The sequence below is a fragment of the Trichoderma atroviride genome, chromosome 5, assembly GCF_020647795.1.
Source record: "Trichoderma atroviride chromosome 5, complete sequence".
In the NCBI taxonomy this organism is placed as follows: Eukaryota; Fungi; Ascomycota; class Sordariomycetes; order Hypocreales; family Hypocreaceae; genus Trichoderma; species Trichoderma atroviride.
In genome coordinates this window covers 288,740-308,602 of record NC_089404.1, presented here as the reverse complement: position 1 = coordinate 308,602, position 19,863 = coordinate 288,740, and the positions used below count along the sequence as shown (strand labels likewise).

Below are 19,863 nucleotides of genomic sequence, written 5' to 3'. Positions count from 1 at the left end.
TCTGGCTACTACGATAATGCTACTCCCAAATAGCACCAGTCACTTTTTTTTATCCGGCCTTGATTCCGTAACAGTACATAGTCTTAGCCGGCAACGGCGCGTCAACACGGTGCGACTGATCATCTCTTTCTCTGGAGGACCTCCAAACTCATAAAGATCCACCGAAAACCCTCGTCTTTCGGTCACTCTTGAGAAGGGGAAATCGCTGCTTTAGAGGCTTGACACGCTGCTGTAAACTCGCCTTGGTCTTGATTGCCGGCGTTTGGCGCTGCCCTTGTCTGAAAACCTCCAAAGACTTTTTTGTCTTGCTATCTGTCTCTTCGCTGTGCGGCCGAGGTTTTGGAGGGTTTATTGATCCTCCTCGGCAGTTCAAGATGGTATCTCAAAGGATCCGCGACTACCTGCACACGGACTATCAGCCTGGGGAGCGCACGCTGTTGCGCAAGATTGACTTTTTCATCTTGACGTTTTGCTGTCTGAGTTACTTTATCAATTATGTGCGCGTCTCTGCTCTGTTTCAATCTCGTATCGATGTGAGTGTGAGTCAGCTAACTCTTCAATCAGCTGGATCGTTCAAACCTCTCCAATGCCTATGTCTCTGGAATGAAGGAGGACTTGGGCTTTGTCGGCAATCAGCTCAATGAAATCAACACCTGCTTCACAGTTGGGTAAGTGGTTACATCTTCCTTACCTGTCTTCTGATCATCCCATTAACAAAACTGCCACTCATCTACAGCTACGTCCTGGGCCAGATCCCGTCCAACCTCTCTCTCTACTACGTCAAGCCTCGCATCTGGTTCCCCTCCATGATGCTCCTCTGGGGCGGCCTCACCATGGTCACCGCCTCGGTGCACAACCCCCAATCCATCATGGCCATTCGCTTCTTCCAGGGCATCTGCGAGGCCTCCACCTTTGTCGGCACGCACTACATCCTCGGCGCCTGGTACACTGAGCGCGAGCTCGGCAAGCGCAGCGGCATCTTCACGTCGTCTGGCCTGGCCGGCACCATGATTGGCGGCTTCATCCAGACGGGCATCCACCAAAGCCTCAATGGCCGCGGCGGTCTCGCGGGTTGGCGGTGGCTCTTCATCATTGACGGCCTCCTCACCATCCCCGTTGCGCTGTACGGCCTCATCTTCTTCCCAGACACGCCTCGCAACACCACGGCGTTTTATCTCAGCGACGACGAGAAGCGCCTGGCTGTGGCCCGCGTGCCCGTCATTGAGGAGAGCTCGCCCATCACTTTGCGCTTCCTCAAGAAGGTGCTTACGTCTTGGCAATTCTGGGGCTTCGTCATGCTCTGGGTCATTGCCGGAGAAACAGAGTCCTTTTCCAGCAACTCTCTTCTTGCCCTCTTCCTCAAAAGCAGCCCTACTCACAAGTACAGCGTCAGCCAGCTGAACAACTACCCAACCGGCGTACCGGCCGTTGGCATCGTCTCGACCCTGTTTTGGGCCACGCTGACTGACTTCCTGAATGGCAAACGCTACCTCGTCGGCTACTGGATCGGCCTCGTTGGCATCGCAACCTCCATCATGATCCTGGTGGCCTCCCACCACCCTACCAGCTCGGGCTCTACCCCGGTAGTAATGGCTGCTTACTACATTGCCGGTTCCGTCTACGCGTGCCAGGCCACCTTTTTCGCCTGGTGCAACGATTCAATGCGTTACGAAGAGCACATTTTCCGTGCTATTGTGTTGGCCGCCATGAATCTGGGCAACAATGCCGTCAACGCTTGGTGGAGCATCATCTTCTACGGTGCCGACATGGCTCCTTGGTTCACAGTGAGTCCTCTTTTGCATTTTTTAAAACTCTCTCTCCCCTTTGAGACGCATGTTTGCTAACTTGATGCTATTAGCGCGGTATGTGGGCCATGATTGCTTGCTGCATTGCCCTTGTCATCTGGACGGGCGTACTGTCTTACCTGGATCATCGCCACAAAAAGACCATCGTGGAACTTGATGAAGCTGGAGGTAGCCTCAGCATCGTTGTTGACGGCAAGGAGTGATTTACTGTTGTTGCTTTCACGTGATGGGTAGGCCCTGTTGTTTGTCGTATTTGGTTAATTCCTTGTATGAAGCACGTTGTGTACATTTATTTAGCATGCCTATTTTAATATGATGACGCGTTACGAGACTTGAAAAATTGCAATCTTGGTGTTCATTATACTACGAAGCGGAGAAGAGCCCAATAACATCACTGGAGCCAGATTTCCAATGCTGATACATTGAGCTGTTGTCGATAGTATGCGGCAATTACGGCAATTATGAGCTCATCCTTGCGACCACCACCCCGAGGTAACATTCAGCTGCTGCACCTGCACAGAGAACAGAACCTAGCCCATGGCCTGAAAGACCAAAAGATAATTGCTACAGCGTAGAATACTACTGCCTGCTTTTAGCCACTGGTGGTGTTCCTCGCTTGCACGACCACTCAAAGCTCCAGCTCACATTTTACTGCTAATCGTGTCACTAAAGTTGAATAACACCTTGACCTCCTCAATTCGCTTGCAAGAGCCGTCGAACCTCGCTCGCAATGGCATCTCCAACCTCCTTCGTCCCAGCATCACCTCCCATGTCTTTTGTCCGAATCCCGAGCCCCCCAGCTTCCTTCGAATCAAATACCCTCTCGACAGCCTTCTCAATGGCCGCTGCCTCGTCTACAAGCACGCATGAATACCTCAGCAGCATCGCTAGACTGAGGATTTGAGCAACCGGGTTAACCAAGTTCTTCCCAGCAATGTCTGGAGCGCTGCCATGCACCGGCTCGTAGATGCCATTGCATCTTCCCTCTCCAGGAATGCCGGAGATGCTCGCACTCGGCAGCGTCCCAAGAGTGCCTACGATTCCGCCCGAGATATCGGACAAGATATCGCCAAACGTGTTGTCTGTGTGAATGACACCGTTGAAGCCGCGGGGGTTCTTGACCATCAACATGGCCATGCTGTCCGCGAGCTGATGGCGCAGCTCAATGTCTGGAAACTCTCTCTTGAAGACGTCTTCCGTGACTCTGCGCCAAAGTCGGCCGCTGGCGAGAACATTTGCTTTATCAGCGCTCCAAACAATTGCTGGTCCGCCGCCGCCTTTGCCATCGCCGTTCTTCCCCAGTATCTTGGCCACTGCAGCCGATACGCGAGCACAGCGCTCGACTTCTCGGGACTCATACACCCACAAGTCTGATGCAATCTCGGGCTTCTCGACTTTGTCTCCAAAGTATGCACCGCCGCAGTTTTCTCTCACGACGATAAACTTTGTGCCCTTGACAATATCAGGCCTGAGAGGCGAGGCTTCTAGAAGAGAAGGCACGAGGATCTCACACGGCCGCAGATTCGCAAATGCATCCAGCTTGTGTCGAAGGCCCAGGATACCGGCTTCAGGGTTGGGCGAAGCATTTGCCCACTCTGGCCCGCCGACGCTGCCAAACAGCACCGCGTCACTCTTACTGGCCTTGTCGAGAACTTCTTCTGTGACTGGGACGCCGTGCTTGTCGATGCTGCTCCCGCCGACGAGGTCAAAAGTGCGCTCGAATTTGAGATTGGGGCGACACTCTTCCACGACGTCTAGCACTTTGAGAGCCTCGGCCATCACTTCGGGACCGACATGGTCGCCGGGAAGGATCAGAATGCGGAATGTTTGAGCCATGATGGTGCTGCTGTTGTAGTTGAGGATTGGTGGATTTGCATATAATGGCAATAGTAAAATTAGGCAATAAACGTAGATGTGCAATTTCTAGCAAGGTTCTCTTCCTTCTGACCTATACAATCGTGGAGGTAAGCACTGCCTTTCGCGATGGCTCCGTCGAAACCAGATTTTCTCGTCAAGCTCTCATGGACCTGACATCGGCGCATCTGATCCGAAATCGGCTTCTTTTGTTGAGATGTTTGATCGAGTTACTATCCCCAATGCCAAGTGATATCCATAATACTCGTCATCACGGCTAGCTACCAGGCAACTAACTAGCTAATAGTGTTCACTTCATCTTTGGTCCATCTTCGGCACTATCCAAACTACTTCCCCCGCATGGCCCCCAAGAGCTTCCCCACACATCCGACTTGATGTAGACACATGTGCCTAGTCTAAAGTGAAGAGTAGTTCTAGCCGAGTCGGCCTAAATTGGCTCAAGATGCGCCCGCACTGTGTGTAGGATTGAGACGTCTCTTTATGCACGTCGTCGGCTCACGCCCTCGAGAGGGGTCCGTTGTGATGCATGAAATCAGGGTTTTTGATATCCCCCATATACAGCATCTTCATTCACCAACTTCAATTTCTATACCTTACTAAACCCTTGTTTCATAAGTGCATATCGCTTTCTCTAAATCACAATGTCGTCAAACCGTCTCGAGGGCAAGGTAGCCATCATCACCGGCGCCGCATCTGGCTTCGGCAGAGGAATTGCCACAAAGTTCGCCCAGGAAGGTGCCAAAGTTATTGTGGCAGATCTCTCAGAAGAAGCCGGCAAAGCGGTTGCATCCGAGCTCCAAGGCACCTTTTTACGCACCGATGTCACCCTGAAGGCTGACTGGGAGGCTATACTGGCGCTGGCCATCAAAGAGTACGGGCATTTGGACATTGTGGTGAACAACGCTGGCGCAGCGTATAGGAATAAACCGACAGAGAGTGTCACTGAGAAAGAATTCGACATGGTGATGAATGTCAATGTCAAATCCATCTTTTTGTCGACCAATGTCATTGTGCCGTATTTCTTGAAGGAGAACCGTCCTGGCAGCTTTATCCAGATTGCGTCAACGGCTGGTATCCGGCCTCGTGGTGGGCTATCGTGGTACAGCGCGTCCAAGGGAGCCTGCATTACTGCTACGAAAGCGCTGGCCTCTGAGTACGGCCCCAAGCAGATTCGGTTCAATGCTGTTTCCCCAGTCGTCGGCATCACGGGAATGTTAGTATAAATGCTGCCAGGCCTTGATCTGCAACTCTTGCTAACCATGTGATATAATAGGACTGATCTTTTTCTGGGAGCTACTGATATATCCTCTTTTGTCGCCACAGTTCCGCTGGGCCGGCCATCAACACCGGCAGACATTGCCAATGCTTGTTGCTATTTGGCAAGTGATGAGGCGTCTTTTATCACTGGAGTCAATCTAGAGGTAGACGGTGGACGATGTGTGTAAACGCATTAGAATCTTGGTTGTTTATGACAAATGATGACTCAAGTACACGTTGATTAAGTGACGCTGCTAGGGTTTATCTTGCAATAGGTGCTATATAATGTTAAATACATCTTATGACAAAGCCTTTCGTGCACGAATGAGATTCATATGGAGATGCAAGATAGGATAATACTATTATAGAAAGATAAGACTTCATATTTCATTACCAATGGCAATCTTAGAAAATAGTAGCTTGGAATCCAACTCCTGTAATTTACAAACCCTCAAAAGTAAAGGTTCCAGTCTTTGTAATCATGTACTCGTCAACTGCCACGTCCTTTCCACTCTCCTTTCCGGATCCGCTTTCTTTGATGCCTCCGAACGGTGATTCAGCACAGGAGTTGGTGCCCGTGTTCTAAACACCGAATTTGCATCAGTAAAGATCTTCTCTGTTGTAAAAGAAGTCATGCAACTTTGACTTACCAAGCCAATCATGCCAGCCTCTAGCCGTTCAAAAAGCCTCCAAAGCCTGTCCACATTCTTTGTGAAAGCATAGCTGGTCAGGCCCATGGCTGTGTTGTTGGCCCTTTGAATAACCTCCTCCTCTGTATCAAACACCGAAATTCCCAACAGTGGTGCGAATATTTCATCTTGGCTCATGAGCATATCATCGGTGACGTCTGTCAAGATTGTAGGCTCCATAAAGTAGCCGCCTCCATTTGCCGATTGATCTCTGAGCCCAGTGCCAACCACCATCTTTGCCCCCTTGGAAATAGCATCCTTGGCCATGTCTTCGGCTCGATCAAGACTTCTTGGTGTCGTGACTGGGCCCAGAGTGGTGCCCTCTGCCATTCCGTGGCCAATCTTCAGTTCAGATACGGCCTTGATGACGGCATCAACAAACTTGTCATAGACCCCTCGCTGAACGTAGACTCTATTTGAAGAAACACAAGCTTGGCCTGCGTGCCGCCACTTGAGTGGCATGAAGTGTTGCAGCGCTTGGTCAAGGTTGGCATCATCAAAAACGATAAAAGGACAGTTTCCTCCAAGTTCAACCAATGCCTTTTTCAGGTTCTTCGCACAATGACTCGTGATAATCTTCCCGACCCTCGTGCTGCCAGTGAAAGTCACTTTTTTCACCAGCGGATGGAGACACAGCGCTTCTGCCAGTCCAGGCGTCCCATCGAGACTTGTTGTCAGGACATTAAGTACACCAGGAGGAAATCCAGCCTTTAATGCCAGCCGCGCCACTGAGAGGGCTGTGATTGGTGTCTCGGGCGAAGGCTTCACAACCATGGTGCAGCCTGCAGCAAGGGCTCCGCTGGCCTTTCTGAGAATCAGGGCCAGGGGGAAATTCCAAGGCACAAGAGCAGCGACAACTCCAATAGGCTGTTTGATTGTGATTGCTCGTCGGCCAGGGACTGCGTTGACAATTGAGGCTCCCTGAATTCGCTCTGCTTCGCCTACAAACCACCAGGTAAATGTGGTGCCGTAGTCGATCTCGCCGTAAGCTTCTGCGAGGGGCTTGCCAGTTTCGTAGACCAAGATCTTGGCGAGATCATCTCGCGCGGCGACAATTTCTTGATGCCATTTCAGCAATGTCTGGGCTCTTTGTCTGGGAGTCCATTTGGAGTATGTTTGAAAGGCCCGATGAGACGACTGGACTGCGGCGTCGACGTCTTCTTCTCGGCAGTCTGGGCAGGATGCCCAAGATTTACCGGTTCCGGGGTCAATGACATCGAAGCGTTTGCCTGACTTGGCGACGACTGTTTGTCCATCAACGAGACAGTCCAGGTCGCCGAGGCTTGCGTTGGCCAAAGTAAAAGGAAGCTCACTGCTGCCCATGGTTGGTAATTGCAGCGAAGACTATTGTATAGAGTAATGAGTATGACCAGAGAAGCTGATGTGTAAAACAATAATTTTCTTTTCTCAGCCGCCTTCTGTATCTGTCCATAAACCTTTTCCTCTTCTGCTTCTTCGCTCTTTGCCATTCAATCCTTGCTCCAAGCTTGAAATATCAGGTCCGATGTCATTATGCGGGGGTAATGCGGAGGCCAGTGGAACTCGGTCCAGACAGTGCGATGGAACTCTCCAAGTTGATTCTAACAGTGCGGGTCGAACGTTTTCCAATCTTCGAAAACTTCCCCTCCGGGTGGCTTCCCGTTGCATAAGCCACCAGCTACGCCGTAACAAGAAGGGAATCTATCGCCATCTTTCCGAGCACGGGGGCTAGTTTTGCGGTTGGCGATGGCTTCATTAGCTTCACGGGCTCTTCCCAAAGTGTCACAGGGGCATAAGTAAACCGGATTAGGCAACTTTTCATCTGGCAGGTTATCTTCTCCTGTAGACTGAGATTATGGAGATGATCTATAAACACTAGATCATGGCATTATCGAAACCCTTTCGCTTCAGCGAGGTCGGAGATTGCATTCAGATCGGCCAACTTTTTCTCAACGCCACGTTTTGGATCACAGGATGAGGAAAACTGTTTTGCGGCGGTTGACTGCAGCTCATTGTGGTATGTCCACAAGTCCCTCTTTCATTCCTCCGTCTCCAAGTCTAAGAAAGTCTATCCACTTGCCTATCTATGCATCTCTCCGCTGCGATGTGTCTTGTACGAGCATCTACGTGGCTGAGACATTCGTGTCATAGCCCCGTACGGCGACCAGTCTTTCCTACCGCCCTCATGCGACTGTGTAGCTGACCCGGCTGATGCCTTTACTTCTTCCAATCTTCTTCACCGTTGTTGCGCCGCACAGATCAGTCGTGTCGACATGCGTTCCGCCACAGGGATACACTTCAGCTCCCACGATGCGCACAACGCGGAACTTGGTTTCTCCTGGAGGTAGCAGGCTTCGGTCCGGGATCAAGCGCTCCAGGCCTTCTCTCTTGAAGTCGTCTTCTGTCCAGAAGTCAATTTCTACCGGCATTGCGCGGCGCAGATAGTCGTCTACGCGCTCCTGGATTGGCTGCTTCCATTTGCCCTCTATGAGACCACGGAACTCGCAGGCAGCGCTATCGGGGAAATGAGATGCTTTGAGTTCATCGAAGCCCTCAATCTCCTTCTCCAAGAGATGCCGTACTGCTGATCCGAGAACGTGGCCGGCGGTGTGTAGTCTTGAGTAGAGGAGGCGCTTCTCTGCATCGATGGATTGCTCAACAATATCGCCAGGCTGGAGTGTTGTCGCTGTTGAGTCTTTGAAACGGCCGAGATGCAGCACCAGCCCGTCGTTGACAACGTCCATTCGTGCCGCCCTGATGTTGATGGAGACAGCAGGAGAGGCAACTGATGTGATTGATCCCTCATCAGAGGGCTGGCCGCCGCCCTGGGGGTGGAAGATGGTCTCCTTGGTTACGATAACATAGTCATCATCACCGCCGTCCTTGAAAATGGCGCGGTTCTGTTCCTCTAGAGCGGAAAACGGCCGTATTGACACCACCGTCGTCTGCAAATTGAGCAATTTTCCGTCGTGGTGAAAGCTCAAAATCGTCCCGGATGTCTGTTGCGAGGCCATGATGGATGTTTATTGCCGAGTTGTTGCTTCTCTTCCCAACACCTATTCTGTATTATAAAAATACGCCTCTAAACGCTTTTTCGCAGCACTGCAACTCAGCTTCGACGTGCCATTAATATGTCTGAGCATTTCATTGCTGGGATAAGGCATTCCCGCTTTTGTTGTCGAATTTAGTGTGGGGCTTGCGCGCCCTATTTGTCATGAAGTTACACGTATGCTCAACTATTCCCGAGTCATTCTCCTAGCTTGCTGAGGCTAGATAAGAACCTATCATTGTTTAACCGACGAGATAAATATGGAAAAAGAACGGTCAATTTTCTAAATGTCAATTAATAATGCCAAATAGTTCTATTTTATTCCTCGCCACAAGCTTTTGGTTGCAGGTTGTGCTAGTTAGTGGCTTGAAACCTCAGCAGGGCCAAATGGGCTTACTATGCGGTCGTCGCCGAGAATGAAACAACAGGTGCGCTCCGCGGCCATATACTGAATGCAAAAATTAATAGCGACATTGAGCATCAAGAGAAAAAAGTGAAAAATTTATGCGTGAAGAAACAAGAAATGACAATGAGGGAACATGTGAAGTCTGGTGAACGGCGTAGAGTTCCCAGCTATGAGTCTATCATGAGCATCCTAACTGCAAGGCATATCTCGCTCACAGTTCAAGCAGGTATTCATGCCGTCGACAGCTTTTAATGATTACTTTAATGAGCTATATTATTTCTCAATTCTTAGCAAATTGTGTTAATTCATGTAAATTCCCTCATCGCATATGATCACGCATTATCACCTGCATTACTGTTGAGAGACAGTGACGAAACCCTCATGCATACGAAACCACACGTAAACTCAAGCATGGGTATCCCAGTTCCATGAATCAAAACAAGAGAATATACTTCAAGAGTACTTGGCCAGTTGTTGTGAGAATCCGTAGGTGCTAGATTTGACCGCTGTTTTAACATATCGACGCAGATCAGTGGGGAGAAAGAATCATACCCCATGCCTCATATGCCATCATAATCGCTGTTTGGGAATTACGTAGGCGAATAATTCCCACAAGGATTCGATAATTGTTTAATATTATTATATTAATGTATGAAATAGCCCAGGCCTGCCGACGCGTTCTTGACACGACATAGCACATGATTATGAGATCAATGCGACAATACCAGCTCGGAAATAATGAAAGAACTTGCCTGCAACTTAGGACAACTAAGCATGAAGAGACAAAAAACATCAATGCTTCTCTTCATTGAGTGGCTTCCTTCCGTAAACCGCCTTAAACTTGTAATACGCATGAAAGTTATTCGACCGGATTTCTCGCCGCAGCAGGCTGATGTATACCAAAATTTCTTCTCGTGTCCATCCTAGTGTGTTTGCCATGAAGACAATGTAGCCCTCAGTGTCCTTTTCAATGACCAGTTGCGCAAACTGGCCGAGTTCTTTCATTTTGGGGTCTCTAGCCCAGCCTCCTATTGGCATCTGCAGAGCAAACGTTGTTAGAGTAACTTGATTCGTAAAAGTTTTGCAATAGACAGAGAGAGAGAAAGCCGTGTCACTTGGAAGCCATATGCTCACCTTGTAATTAAATTCTTGAATATCGACGAAGCCAGCCGCCTCCATCGACTTTCGCTGCGTCTCGTCTTCAACCACGGTGAAACTCCTTCCAATTTGTTTACCGCCGTTGATAAAAAATTTGCCCCATTGTCCCAAGGCACTTGTCTCTGTGACAGTCCCATCATCGCTTGTAATGATGGCCGAAGGCTCCAATATCTCAAAATACGCCCCCCGGACGCAGCACGCGATATGCTTGCCGCATCAGGGCGTCCCAGTCTTGAATGCTGCCCAGAAGCCATCGCATGTGGACATAGTCAAAGTGCTCGTTGCGAAATGTCCAGTCTTGAGTACAGTCTTCGATCTCACTATTTCCATTGAGAATTAGTAAACCCGAGACATTACATATGCCAGAAATAGTAAGAAACGCTGGTTATAAACTCACAACTGGAGATTCGGAGGCACCCAAGTCGGTTGAATTGGAGAAATGTCTGTGCCAATGATTTGAGCATCAGGATATTCATCGGCAAAGTCGCTACAACGCGTCAGTACCTTTCTGCTGAGAATAGTCCAAGGACATCAAGTGCTCACATGGCCCATATGCCTGCGTCGAAATGGTCAGCTTTACACAAAAGATAATACTACGCATGTTATGGGCGAGTTCTAACCTGTTCCAGTGCCTATATCAAGGGCTCTCTGTTGCGAGGTTCGTGGTGTCAGCTATGTCATGCGAATTGCGCTCAAACGAGCATATCGAACGTCTGGGCAGAACTGACTGTGATCTTGTCTTTTTCTAGGGGAGCCAAGTATAGCTTATCTCCCATTGCCATGCAAATGGCATGGTGGCTGCAGCGTATCAGTCAGCTACTGTCCAAATGTCTTTGACCAGGAGTCTTTGTTGTTCAAATAACATTAAATCTGGGTCGTTGACCTTACTTTATATCCAGTGATTCGCTCGCCGCCTCATCGTTGGACTGCCTGTTGCTCTTGGTCAATCCTGCTTCCAAGTCGTCAAAGAACTGACTGGTGGCTCACCAATACTGAACAGAGCCCATTTCGCTGTGAAATCTGCGGCCGTTGATCTCTCTATACTGCAGAATAGTCGACGTTATCGACGCGGTTGAGCTGTCCGCATCTGAGCCAAGGGCAGAGTCGCCGTCATCGTCGTAATCGTCGCCTTCTTGTTCGGCAACCTCTTGCCAGTGCGCAGCCGGGAGGATGCCGTCCGAGGGCGCTGCTTGCTGTTGCTGGCTGCCCTCATTTGATGCCCCCTGCGTAGGAGAGACGGGCGATGTGGGCGATTTGGGAGACTTGGGCGACTTTGCCATGGTTGCTCGACAGCGAAACGACGCGGTGTGTGCGCCTTTTAAAGATGCCGCTCCTAATTCTTCCTGTTCCTTTGCCTTCTTTCCAAATCTTTATTTTTTTCTTTTTGCTTTCTCCTTCTCTTTCTCTCTGCTCTTCCCTCTCGTCTCTCAATTTGATTCGTTAATTGTCCCCGTCTCAATTGCAGGAAGCGATACTAGTGGAACACGGTGCTTAGACAAAGCTTCGTTATAGATGATCAAGTCGGATGCCAGAGTTCCGTAGTTCAGCAGATTGTATATCCACCAATCGCCCTTATCAATGTTATGCGAATGAGCAAATGATTGAGTAAGCACATGCAGTTACTCGCAGCCGCGTCCGTCTTGTCGCACAATGATGCGTCTCTCTCTTTGTCCGCCAGTAGAAAAGTTGCGGGCGCCTTGCCTAAACGTACGATTCAATGAGCTAAACACAGCTGGTGCGTCCTTGGCCTGCTCGCTTGGGTTGCTTCAGCTCAGGGTTCGCTTAGAAGATTGTGGATGTCCGCAACAATCATTCGCATGTGCGTGTCATTTATCAGATGGAGTCGGCCAACAGTCGGTTCTTTATGCCACTGCCTACATATGCAACACAACGTTAGGCCATCTAGAAGTAGATGAGAAAAGAGCTGAGAGTGAATCAGGAGCGCACGCGAGGGATTTGGCGCTGGAGACGGGAGGAGTGTGTGGAGCAGAGACAAAGGCTCCTCCGCCTATTGTTGGCTGGCAATGATATTAGCTTGGACACGGTGCAGTTTAGCTCCAGGAAGCAAAGGAGCCTTGCTCCGCATTGTCGTTGTTTTCCGCGTTTATCGACGAGTTTTCGCAAACTAAGGAGAGTCTAAAATGCCTGATGCTGGTCTTCCCTCCCGGCCCGTGGTCATGCATTCGCTTCGGGAAGAGCAGTTCGCGCATTTATTTTCTGGGTCTCTGCTCTTTAACAGACGTAATTCCCGGGGGCTAAAATAAGGGGAGATACAAGAGGCCAAGCTTATTCTCCGGCCGAGGCGCTTGAGTTCAGCCCGTCAAAAGTTGACAATCGCTGGACAGATGCCGCATGTCCGTATGGGGCACCAAGAAACACAATGTAACCAGACATCGCAGCTAGGCTCAGCTATGTTTTTCCCTGCAGGGTTTTCTCCGAGCTGCGGACCTGCAAGAGCTGGCTGGCATCCGCGCTGCATGTAACGCTGCAACATGTCGGCCTCGTCAGGTCTCTAGCTTCTGGAGCGAGTCGCAAACAAGGATTTACAGCATGCTATAATGAGGGTGGAAACTCTCCTAGCACAAATACGGACAATTTTTTTTTTTTTTTTTGGCGAAACAGCCGGCGACGGACGCGACGGACTCTTAATTTGATTCATGATGTGGTATAGATACCTACAAGTCGTAAGAAGCCTTGATCAACTGCATAAGTGGCTTGGATAGTCAAGATGCGCGCGGCAACTCACGCAAAGGCAACACTACGGCTTAATGCAATTCCACCTGGCCGAAAGTTTGACATCCAAGACGCCGTCCAAGTGCGAGAAACGATGCCTCTTGTTGTCGTTTAGCCGTTTCAAGCCACTACCACAACAGCCTCGAGATTAATTTCAACGACTCCAGGGTAGGTTTATGTGTTAGTACTAACAAATTTTTTGCCCAGCTGATTTAATGGATAATAAAATGAAAATGATATAGTTTATAGTTTACTTGATAACAGGCTTGTTTGACTCTAGTACAAAATTGTAAGTCTCAATCAAAACACCCAGTAGTTACGGATATAGCTGAAGGAAATAGCCAAGCAGCGGCGTCTTGAGGTCTTATCAGCGATATCGAGTTATACAGAGAGGGAAGAGAAGAAGCGATCTAAAGCATAAATATTAATAGGAAAGCTTCTTGGGAGCTTATCTTGAGATGAAATTTGTTACTACATACTGCGCCACCGGCAATCTGAGCGGCACAAGCCGCGTACCGACTATGCCCCATCCGCAACTCCACGTCCGTCGGCCTTTTCCTCTACCCTCGATTAATAAACAATAAGCAAAATCCCATAGGTTCCATTGATCTACAAGGGAAAGAAAGTGCAAATCTTCTTAAATAGTACACCATGCCGGAAGCATCGGTGGTTCTCTATTTGTCCGAGTGTGTGTCATCTATTAGGTACATTACATTCTATCATCCGCTTCGTACAATTATCGTTTTCGTTTCTATTTTAAACCTCATTAAATATCACACCTGTTGCACCTCTTCTTCAGGTCCGTTTATTTCGTCAAGATAGAGGTCGCTTTGCTCATCGCAGATGGATCAGCCAGCAGCTGCACGGCAATCTGGGCTTCTGCTCTGGCCACAATCTCGGTCTGCGAGTACGCCAAAGCCGTGTTAGCCAAAGTCTTGAACAGCGGCTCGTGGTTAAAGGCACAGCCAACCCCGGATGGGTTGGGGCAGATGCCGTAGTTTGCGTGAAGCACCGCCTTGGCTGCGCTGGTCATGTTGTGTGTGACAGGGTCGAGCACAGGATCCTGCACCCACGAGGCATCTGTCGAGGCGGGAGCAAATGTGCTGATTCCAAAGTTGCCCAGTGGGTAATCAGGTGTCTCAGTCAAATCAACAAAAGCCTGTCCGAGGTAAGGATCGACCTCCAGAGATGGGTACTGGACATCGTGAGAGATGCTCTTGGGGAGAGTGCCGAGAGCAGCGCTGACAAAGTTGGCCACCGAGTTCAAGTCGCTGGTGTAGCGTGTGCGCATGTCAATGGTAATGTCGAGCTCACTGACGGATGTGTTGCTGGGCAGGTAAAAGGAGACTCCGGGCGTGTTCTTAAGGGCGTTGTATGTGTTGACTGACAGCACCAAGGGGCCCTTGGTGGCGTCTGAAGCATGACCACCAGGGCCATTCATCGTAATAGCCACGCCGTTGGAATCCGTGGTAGCTTTAAAAGTGACATTGGGATAAGTTGAATCGAGAATCTTGGCAACGGTGCTGTTAACCGTGGCGAGATCCAGGCCGGCCACGCCAAGATCGATGACGGTCTGTACAATGTTGGTTGCATAGACACCGACGTTCTCAATGCTGACGGCGCTTGAGCTGGTTCCCGGCAGGCCAGTCAGATTCAGTACTATATTCATCGCATTGTAGGCCTTTGCAATCGCCTCAGAGTGTGTGCTGCCCACGAAAGAAGCAAAGTAGTTGAGACGAGCGTTCATAGGCTGAATAGCGCTCGTTGTCGTAGGATGCGCCATCAGCCAGACATCTGAATCCGCAAAGGCGTCCAAGTTGTTGAGCTTGAACTTGCCGGCTGCGTTTTCCTCGTCGGGGGTTCCGACTATGATCACACGGCCAGGGATGCCGTAGTGTGCCAGCGCTTCACTGGCAAACTTGGCTGCTGAGATGCCATTGAGGGCAATGAGGTTGTGACCACAGGCATGACCAATGCCGACCAGGGCATCGTACTCAGCCAAGAAGCCAACAGTGGGCAGAGTGCCTGTGAAGCCAGAGGGCCTGTTATCAAACTCGGCTCGGAAAGCTGTGGGAAGGCCATTGTAGGCCGATCCTGACACCGTCCAGCCCGAAAGTGAAGAAAGGTAGTTGACGAGGCGATCATGTGCGTGGGTTTCGTTGAGGCCAACCTCTGGGTCGTTCCAGATTTGTTGGCCAATGGATAGAAGGGTTGGCCAGTTGGTACTTGAGCTGGACTTCAAGAAAGCCGGGAGATCGGAGAGGTCAACCGTTGATTGGGCCACCGCTCCAGCGGCAGCCATTAGGACTGTTGAAGACAAATGCATTTTGATTGAGGTTGTGAGTCTCAAGTGTAGATGAGAGAACAAGCAAAGATCAGCGGCTCTCTTTATACTAACCGAGTACTTGGCACTCCCTTGCATCATCAGCTATGGAAAAACTCTCCCCTTGCCACTCCGTACAAGGCTTTGACAGGTATGGGTTCGGACAAGGTTGTTTGCACCTCCTTACGGCCCTAGCTTCTATGTGAGCATGGTTCAATTGTGTGTTATAGTATCTACAATAGTATCTATTCTATTTCAGGAATGTTGTATTCGATGTGCGGTGGACTAGCTGTCCATGGCGTTCTGCCATTGTCTATAGAGTTCGCCTTATAAGAACACAACACACGAGCAAATACAAAATCAAGCTGTTATTGGTACAAGTCTGGAAATTTGGATACTTTGTTTAATACTTGTTAGGTATACTCCTAGATAACCAGCACTAAGAGCATCACTTAGTGGGACGCAGTTGCTTGACATCGACAGCCCCGAAGGCATTGTAATGTTATCGCTCTTACTTGAGCACTAGAGGCTCGAGCCCCCTTGGCAACCTAGATATCTTGGCATACCCAGTTCTTCGGACCTAGATTCACCAGAGCAAATCTACTCCATAACAGAGCCCACTTTCTTACACGGCGATATTGTGTACCTGTTCTGTAAAGGCAACTTGAAAAAGTGATCTACGGAGTACACCACATATTCTCCTGGGCCGTTCCGCAACGGGAATGACGCCGTAAGCCCTAGGCTTGACCGTTCTAACTAGCGGGCGTGTTAGTATTGCTAGTGTTTCGATGCCCGTTAACAACATGACGTAGAAACCCAAGCCCAGGAGGTGTTGTATGCTAGGCAGAGAGGTAGTTTCCTATAAAGATTGCATTTAAGGTGCAACAATAAAGTGCAGGCGTTTTATTCACGAGACGAATGTCCTATAGTTTCTCAATGTCTAGTTGTCTATCCGCCAACAAGGATACAATAAGCGGTGGGCCCCACGTAATGCCTGCTTTTGAGGAGATTCCGATGCTCTGGAGCAAACAAAGGGGCCGCGCACAATAGTCGTCCAGCGCCATGTGGAGTTCATCGGATCAGTACTCGGCACAACGGGAAAAAGGGTTGTCGGCACCTTTGGGTCTAAATAGGGAGGGAGCACTGAAACTGTGCTTGGACATTTTGACACCAATCAGTTTGGGCTTGTACATATTTAGAAAACTGCCAAATACAGATAGCGGGAAGACAACAAAACTCATTGTTTTCTCTTCAAGTTGACGATATCCAGATGCAAGACTCCTAGAGTTTCCGCCCATAGAAGAGGCATCAGGCAACCACTGGATCTCGGTCGCTTTTGATTATCTATTACTGAACGCCCACATTATAACCTTGTCATAAGCAGCAAGTCGCAACGGCAAGGGCCGACGCGCTTACATTATATACGGGATTAATAATCCCGCTACACCGATGTTAATTTAAGACCACCCACTGATTCTTCTTCAGAAAGAGCTGTGGCAAATAATATTCTTGTATTCATAATGGTGGCGATACTCTATGAGGATAGGAAGATGTTATGTTACCTGCAAGCTGACGGTGGCTTGCGTGAATTTGCGACGGACTTTTCCTTGCACCAAGGGTTCGTCCGGAGAATCTATCCTTGGCGTAAAGTTGCCATGACAAGAATCTAACCAAGACTCCATTGCAAATTCCAGTACATTTGCATACTATTCATCCTCCAGCCAATACATATAGGTATCGCCATGCAACTTGATACAACTAACCATCAAGCGGATATTGACCTGCAGGACTTTCGGAATAATGCACCGATACACTCCGTATACAAATAATTTGTCCGGCATGATCAACCGGATCAGCAAGCCGCGGCCGTAGGGCACGTCATAACTCATTTCCGGAAACATCTCCGTACGCATATAAAGTTCCATCATTTGTTCTGGACCGGTACTGGCATCGCCTTGTAGAACAGGGGGTGCTACAAGGACAAGGCGCAGGATGTGAATCCTAGCCAATCATTATGAACGGAGTTGTAGGGATCTGCAACTACACTAAAGTCCGTTTGTCGGACATAGGACACGCAAATATAGCCTTGCGAGCAGTTATGCTGCTAAGCTACCAAATGTACCAATTATGCCTTCTTGCTCTTCAGCCTCTAGTACAATGCCTTGGTCGACTAAAGAGGAAGTTCATACGCCAGCGAGAAGAGCTCAGACCACGAAACGCCCTGCATTGGATTGAACGCTTGAACAAGCCTAATTATGTCCCACCGCCACTTGCGGAGTGCAAAGCCATGCCATGTCTGTCATCTCACTCAACTATTTCTAGAGATCATGGTGCCTACCATGTCACCTTGTAAATCTGGTCAGTGGAACTCTTGGAGAATTAACCAAACATTATAAAAAGTCAACAACGCCATCGGAATGAAATAATGTTTACATGGAGATTCCACTGGCCAGTATTGCGAGGTATGCGGTGTTTGTGGTAGTACTTGGTTCCATAATCTTTGCGTGTATGATACGATGTTCACCGAGCGATGAGTAATTCATATATTAGTCTACATACTCAATCGCGTTATCTCAAAAGTGTATCGCTCTAGTCAAATTGAAGGACAATCCTACGCAATACTATTGCTAGCCACGGCATTCCTTTTAATGATAGGACAGAACAAAGAGTGGAGTGTTGCAAGCGTATGTCCTGAATCTGACCGGCGCGTCTCTGAACCCATAGCCATCGTATACTATCCTGACGTTAATGCACAAACTAAAAGAGATAAAATTACTCAGTGATTCTAAGATTGAATATGTTGCCTAGATTGAAAAAAACAACCCACGCATTGAATTTATTTACTGATTATTGTTTGCCGTCAAACACTAAATGCATCTGTATTCGTTGACGGCACTTATCTCGCTCTGCTAACTTCATGAGTTTATCAGTTCTTTGTTAAGTGTATTTTGCGTGTCTGCATACTAGAAATGAGCTGAATCAGTTCAAAAAAAAAATGAAGTAAATAGAAACTCAATTCGAAAATAATTATTAAAGAGACTCATTTTTCCTGTAGAGTTTGTAGGGTAGGTGACTTACATCACTGTGTTCCAAGTCTGGTAGCACATTTGCAAGGGTTTGTTGTTGCTTATATGTACTAATGGTCGGTGGAAATAGTGCAATGCTTAGCTCTTCCCAAACTTGAATCTATATGTGTACGTTATGCGACTCTGTGAAGCCCGTTCTGGAGATGGTTCAATTTATAGATAGCATGTTAAGTAAATAGGAAATTTTGATCCATTTGCGCTACTGTATTCTATAAAATGTAATAAGTGAATGTAAATAATTGGGAATGAGTAATGTTTTGTTGCACATAGCGTAGATAAATATGTCTCTCCGGTAATTCCTCCTCTATCAATCCCCTTTATTGTTCCGAGATCAATCGAAATGTGCTCGGGCCGCAAATCCTATCTTGTCGTGCGATACTGTACTAGCCCAATTTCAGCATCTTGGTCATTTTGGCTAGGTTTATCATTCTCTCTCTTGAAGCTCGCACCAGCAGTCGCAATTGCCAGAGATATCACCCCCAACCTGCCATCACCAAAATCTCCTCTGGCAGCCCGATGCGCGATCTTTTCCTTATTGGTTCGCTTGCCATGATCTCCTTCTGGGACGGCTTTATGCGTGAGACCGGCATACAGATAGAAGAGAACGACAATCATCTCCTCGATTCTTGCCATGAAGAGTTCTGTGAGGACAGATGATGTTGATCCCTCTGCTGTCGAATCTTGAAAGTGTTTGTCAAAGATGAGAAGAAGTGAGTTGATAATGCGAACAAGTAAGAATGGTAGTGATAATGTTATAATGAGTAGCATTGTCCTCTCTCCACGTCGTTCTGTCACATGGCGCGTGATGTAGGCGCCAATCGTCAGAAGGATGAGGAGAATCAGGACAACCAGGTAGACAATCACTCCGTCCTTTACCGTATCTTGGGTCATAATGTCTGCTGCAGTGTCTGCCGATGTTGCGCCAACAATGCAGAGGATAAGGGCGACAACAGCCGGTATTTGAACGATCTTGGCAACAAATAGATTGAAGACGGTGTTGTACGGCCGCTCAAGGAGATAATAGTATCTGTAAAGCCATTAACCATGGAGAATTGACAATGATAATAGCTGTATTAATACTTACACTCGAGTTAAGATTCCTAGTGTGGCTAGTAAAAGCGGTGACAGACCCAAAAAGCCAAGTATAGTAGCAATTGTCTCGGCAGTGTCCGACGTGGCAGTTATCGTTGCAATCTGTGCGGAGCATCCAACAACACGTATGATGCTGAATATCGTGAGAAAGATCCAGCCTGAACTCCGTGCCAATCCGTGTCGAAAAGATACAAATATGCTGCAGATGAGTGTTACAACGTAGTAGACGAGTTGCCAGATGGCCAAGCCATCACTCAGCGTAACGTGAGCCATTGTAGTGCGAATATCCAAAGGTTTGTAGTTTGATGAAGAAGAAAAAAACATTGTTTAAGCCCAGCTTATTTATATGAAAGTAACACACCTCATATATCACTGCACGAATGAACTATCTTGACTCTTCAAAGCTAGACG

At 48.5% G+C, this 19,863-nt stretch overlaps 10 protein-coding genes across 10 annotated transcripts; 3 read left to right on the top strand and 7 right to left on the bottom strand.

Annotated features, from left to right (window-relative positions):
- Positions 1–69: 69 nt before the first annotated feature.
- TrAtP1_009269 (uncharacterized protein) lies at positions 70–2,145 on the top strand. The gene is made up of 4 exons (XM_014093576.2): positions 70–497; positions 565–668; positions 737–1,784; positions 1,859–2,145. The coding sequence occupies exons 1-4, from the start codon at positions 375–377 to the stop codon at positions 2,006–2,008; spliced, it is 1,425 nt and encodes a 474-aa protein (XP_013949051.1). The 5' UTR covers positions 70–374; the 3' UTR covers positions 2,009–2,145.
- A 192-nt stretch (positions 2,146–2,337) lies between these two features.
- Positions 2,338–3,641, bottom strand: TrAtP1_009268 (uncharacterized protein; the record flags this gene model as incomplete). The annotated part of the gene is made up of 1 exon (XM_014093575.2): positions 2,338–3,641. The coding sequence occupies one exon, from the start codon at positions 3,639–3,641 to the stop codon at positions 2,499–2,501; it is 1,143 nt and encodes a 380-aa protein (XP_013949050.1). The 3' UTR covers positions 2,338–2,498.
- A 680-nt stretch (positions 3,642–4,321) lies between these two features.
- On the top strand, positions 4,322–5,125 carry TrAtP1_009267 (uncharacterized protein; the record flags this gene model as incomplete). Its single annotated transcript, XM_014093574.2, has 2 exons — positions 4,322–4,893; positions 4,954–5,125. 2 exons carry the CDS (start codon positions 4,322–4,324, stop codon positions 5,123–5,125), a joined length of 744 nt encoding a protein of 247 aa, XP_013949049.1.
- Positions 5,126–5,378: 253 nt separating this feature from the next.
- On the bottom strand, positions 5,379–6,949 carry TrAtP1_009266 (uncharacterized protein; the record flags this gene model as incomplete). The annotated part of the gene is made up of 2 exons (XM_014093573.2): positions 5,379–5,519; positions 5,588–6,949. The coding sequence occupies 2 exons, from the start codon at positions 6,947–6,949 to the stop codon at positions 5,379–5,381; spliced, it is 1,503 nt and encodes a 500-aa protein (XP_013949048.1).
- Positions 6,950–7,788: 839 nt separating this feature from the next.
- Positions 7,789–8,619, bottom strand: TrAtP1_009265 (uncharacterized protein; the record flags this gene model as incomplete). The annotated part of the gene is made up of 1 exon (XM_014093572.2): positions 7,789–8,619. The coding sequence occupies one exon, from the start codon at positions 8,617–8,619 to the stop codon at positions 7,789–7,791; it is 831 nt and encodes a 276-aa protein (XP_013949047.1).
- A 1,233-nt stretch (positions 8,620–9,852) lies between these two features.
- TrAtP1_009264 (uncharacterized protein) lies at positions 9,853–10,239 on the bottom strand (the record flags this gene model as incomplete). Its single annotated transcript, XM_066114221.1, has 2 exons — positions 9,853–10,098; positions 10,195–10,239. 2 exons carry the CDS (start codon positions 10,237–10,239, stop codon positions 9,853–9,855), a joined length of 291 nt encoding a protein of 96 aa, XP_065970315.1.
- A 151-nt stretch (positions 10,240–10,390) lies between these two features.
- Positions 10,391–11,498, bottom strand: TrAtP1_009263 (uncharacterized protein; the record flags this gene model as incomplete). The annotated part of the gene is made up of 7 exons (XM_014093571.2): positions 10,391–10,538; positions 10,616–10,705; positions 10,762–10,774; positions 10,839–10,866; positions 10,947–11,016; positions 11,107–11,148; positions 11,206–11,498. 7 exons carry the CDS (start codon positions 11,496–11,498, stop codon positions 10,391–10,393), a joined length of 684 nt encoding a protein of 227 aa, XP_013949046.2.
- Positions 11,499–13,590: 2,092 nt separating this feature from the next.
- TrAtP1_009262 (uncharacterized protein) lies at positions 13,591–15,436 on the bottom strand. Its single transcript, XM_014093570.2, has one exon. It carries the CDS (start codon positions 15,374–15,376, stop codon positions 13,757–13,759), a length of 1,620 nt encoding a protein of 539 aa, XP_013949045.2. The 5' UTR covers positions 15,377–15,436; the 3' UTR covers positions 13,591–13,756.
- Positions 15,437–16,840: 1,404 nt separating this feature from the next.
- On the top strand, positions 16,841–17,947 carry TrAtP1_009261 (uncharacterized protein). Its single transcript, XM_066114220.1, has one exon. It carries the CDS (start codon positions 17,289–17,291, stop codon positions 17,625–17,627), a length of 339 nt encoding a protein of 112 aa, XP_065970314.1. The 5' UTR covers positions 16,841–17,288; the 3' UTR covers positions 17,628–17,947.
- A 773-nt stretch (positions 17,948–18,720) lies between these two features.
- On the bottom strand, positions 18,721–19,725 carry TrAtP1_009260 (uncharacterized protein; the record flags this gene model as incomplete). Its single annotated transcript, XM_014093569.1, has 2 exons — positions 18,721–19,387; positions 19,445–19,725. The coding sequence occupies 2 exons, from the start codon at positions 19,723–19,725 to the stop codon at positions 18,721–18,723; spliced, it is 948 nt and encodes a 315-aa protein (XP_013949044.1).
- Between the last annotated feature and the right edge of the window lie 138 nt (positions 19,726–19,863).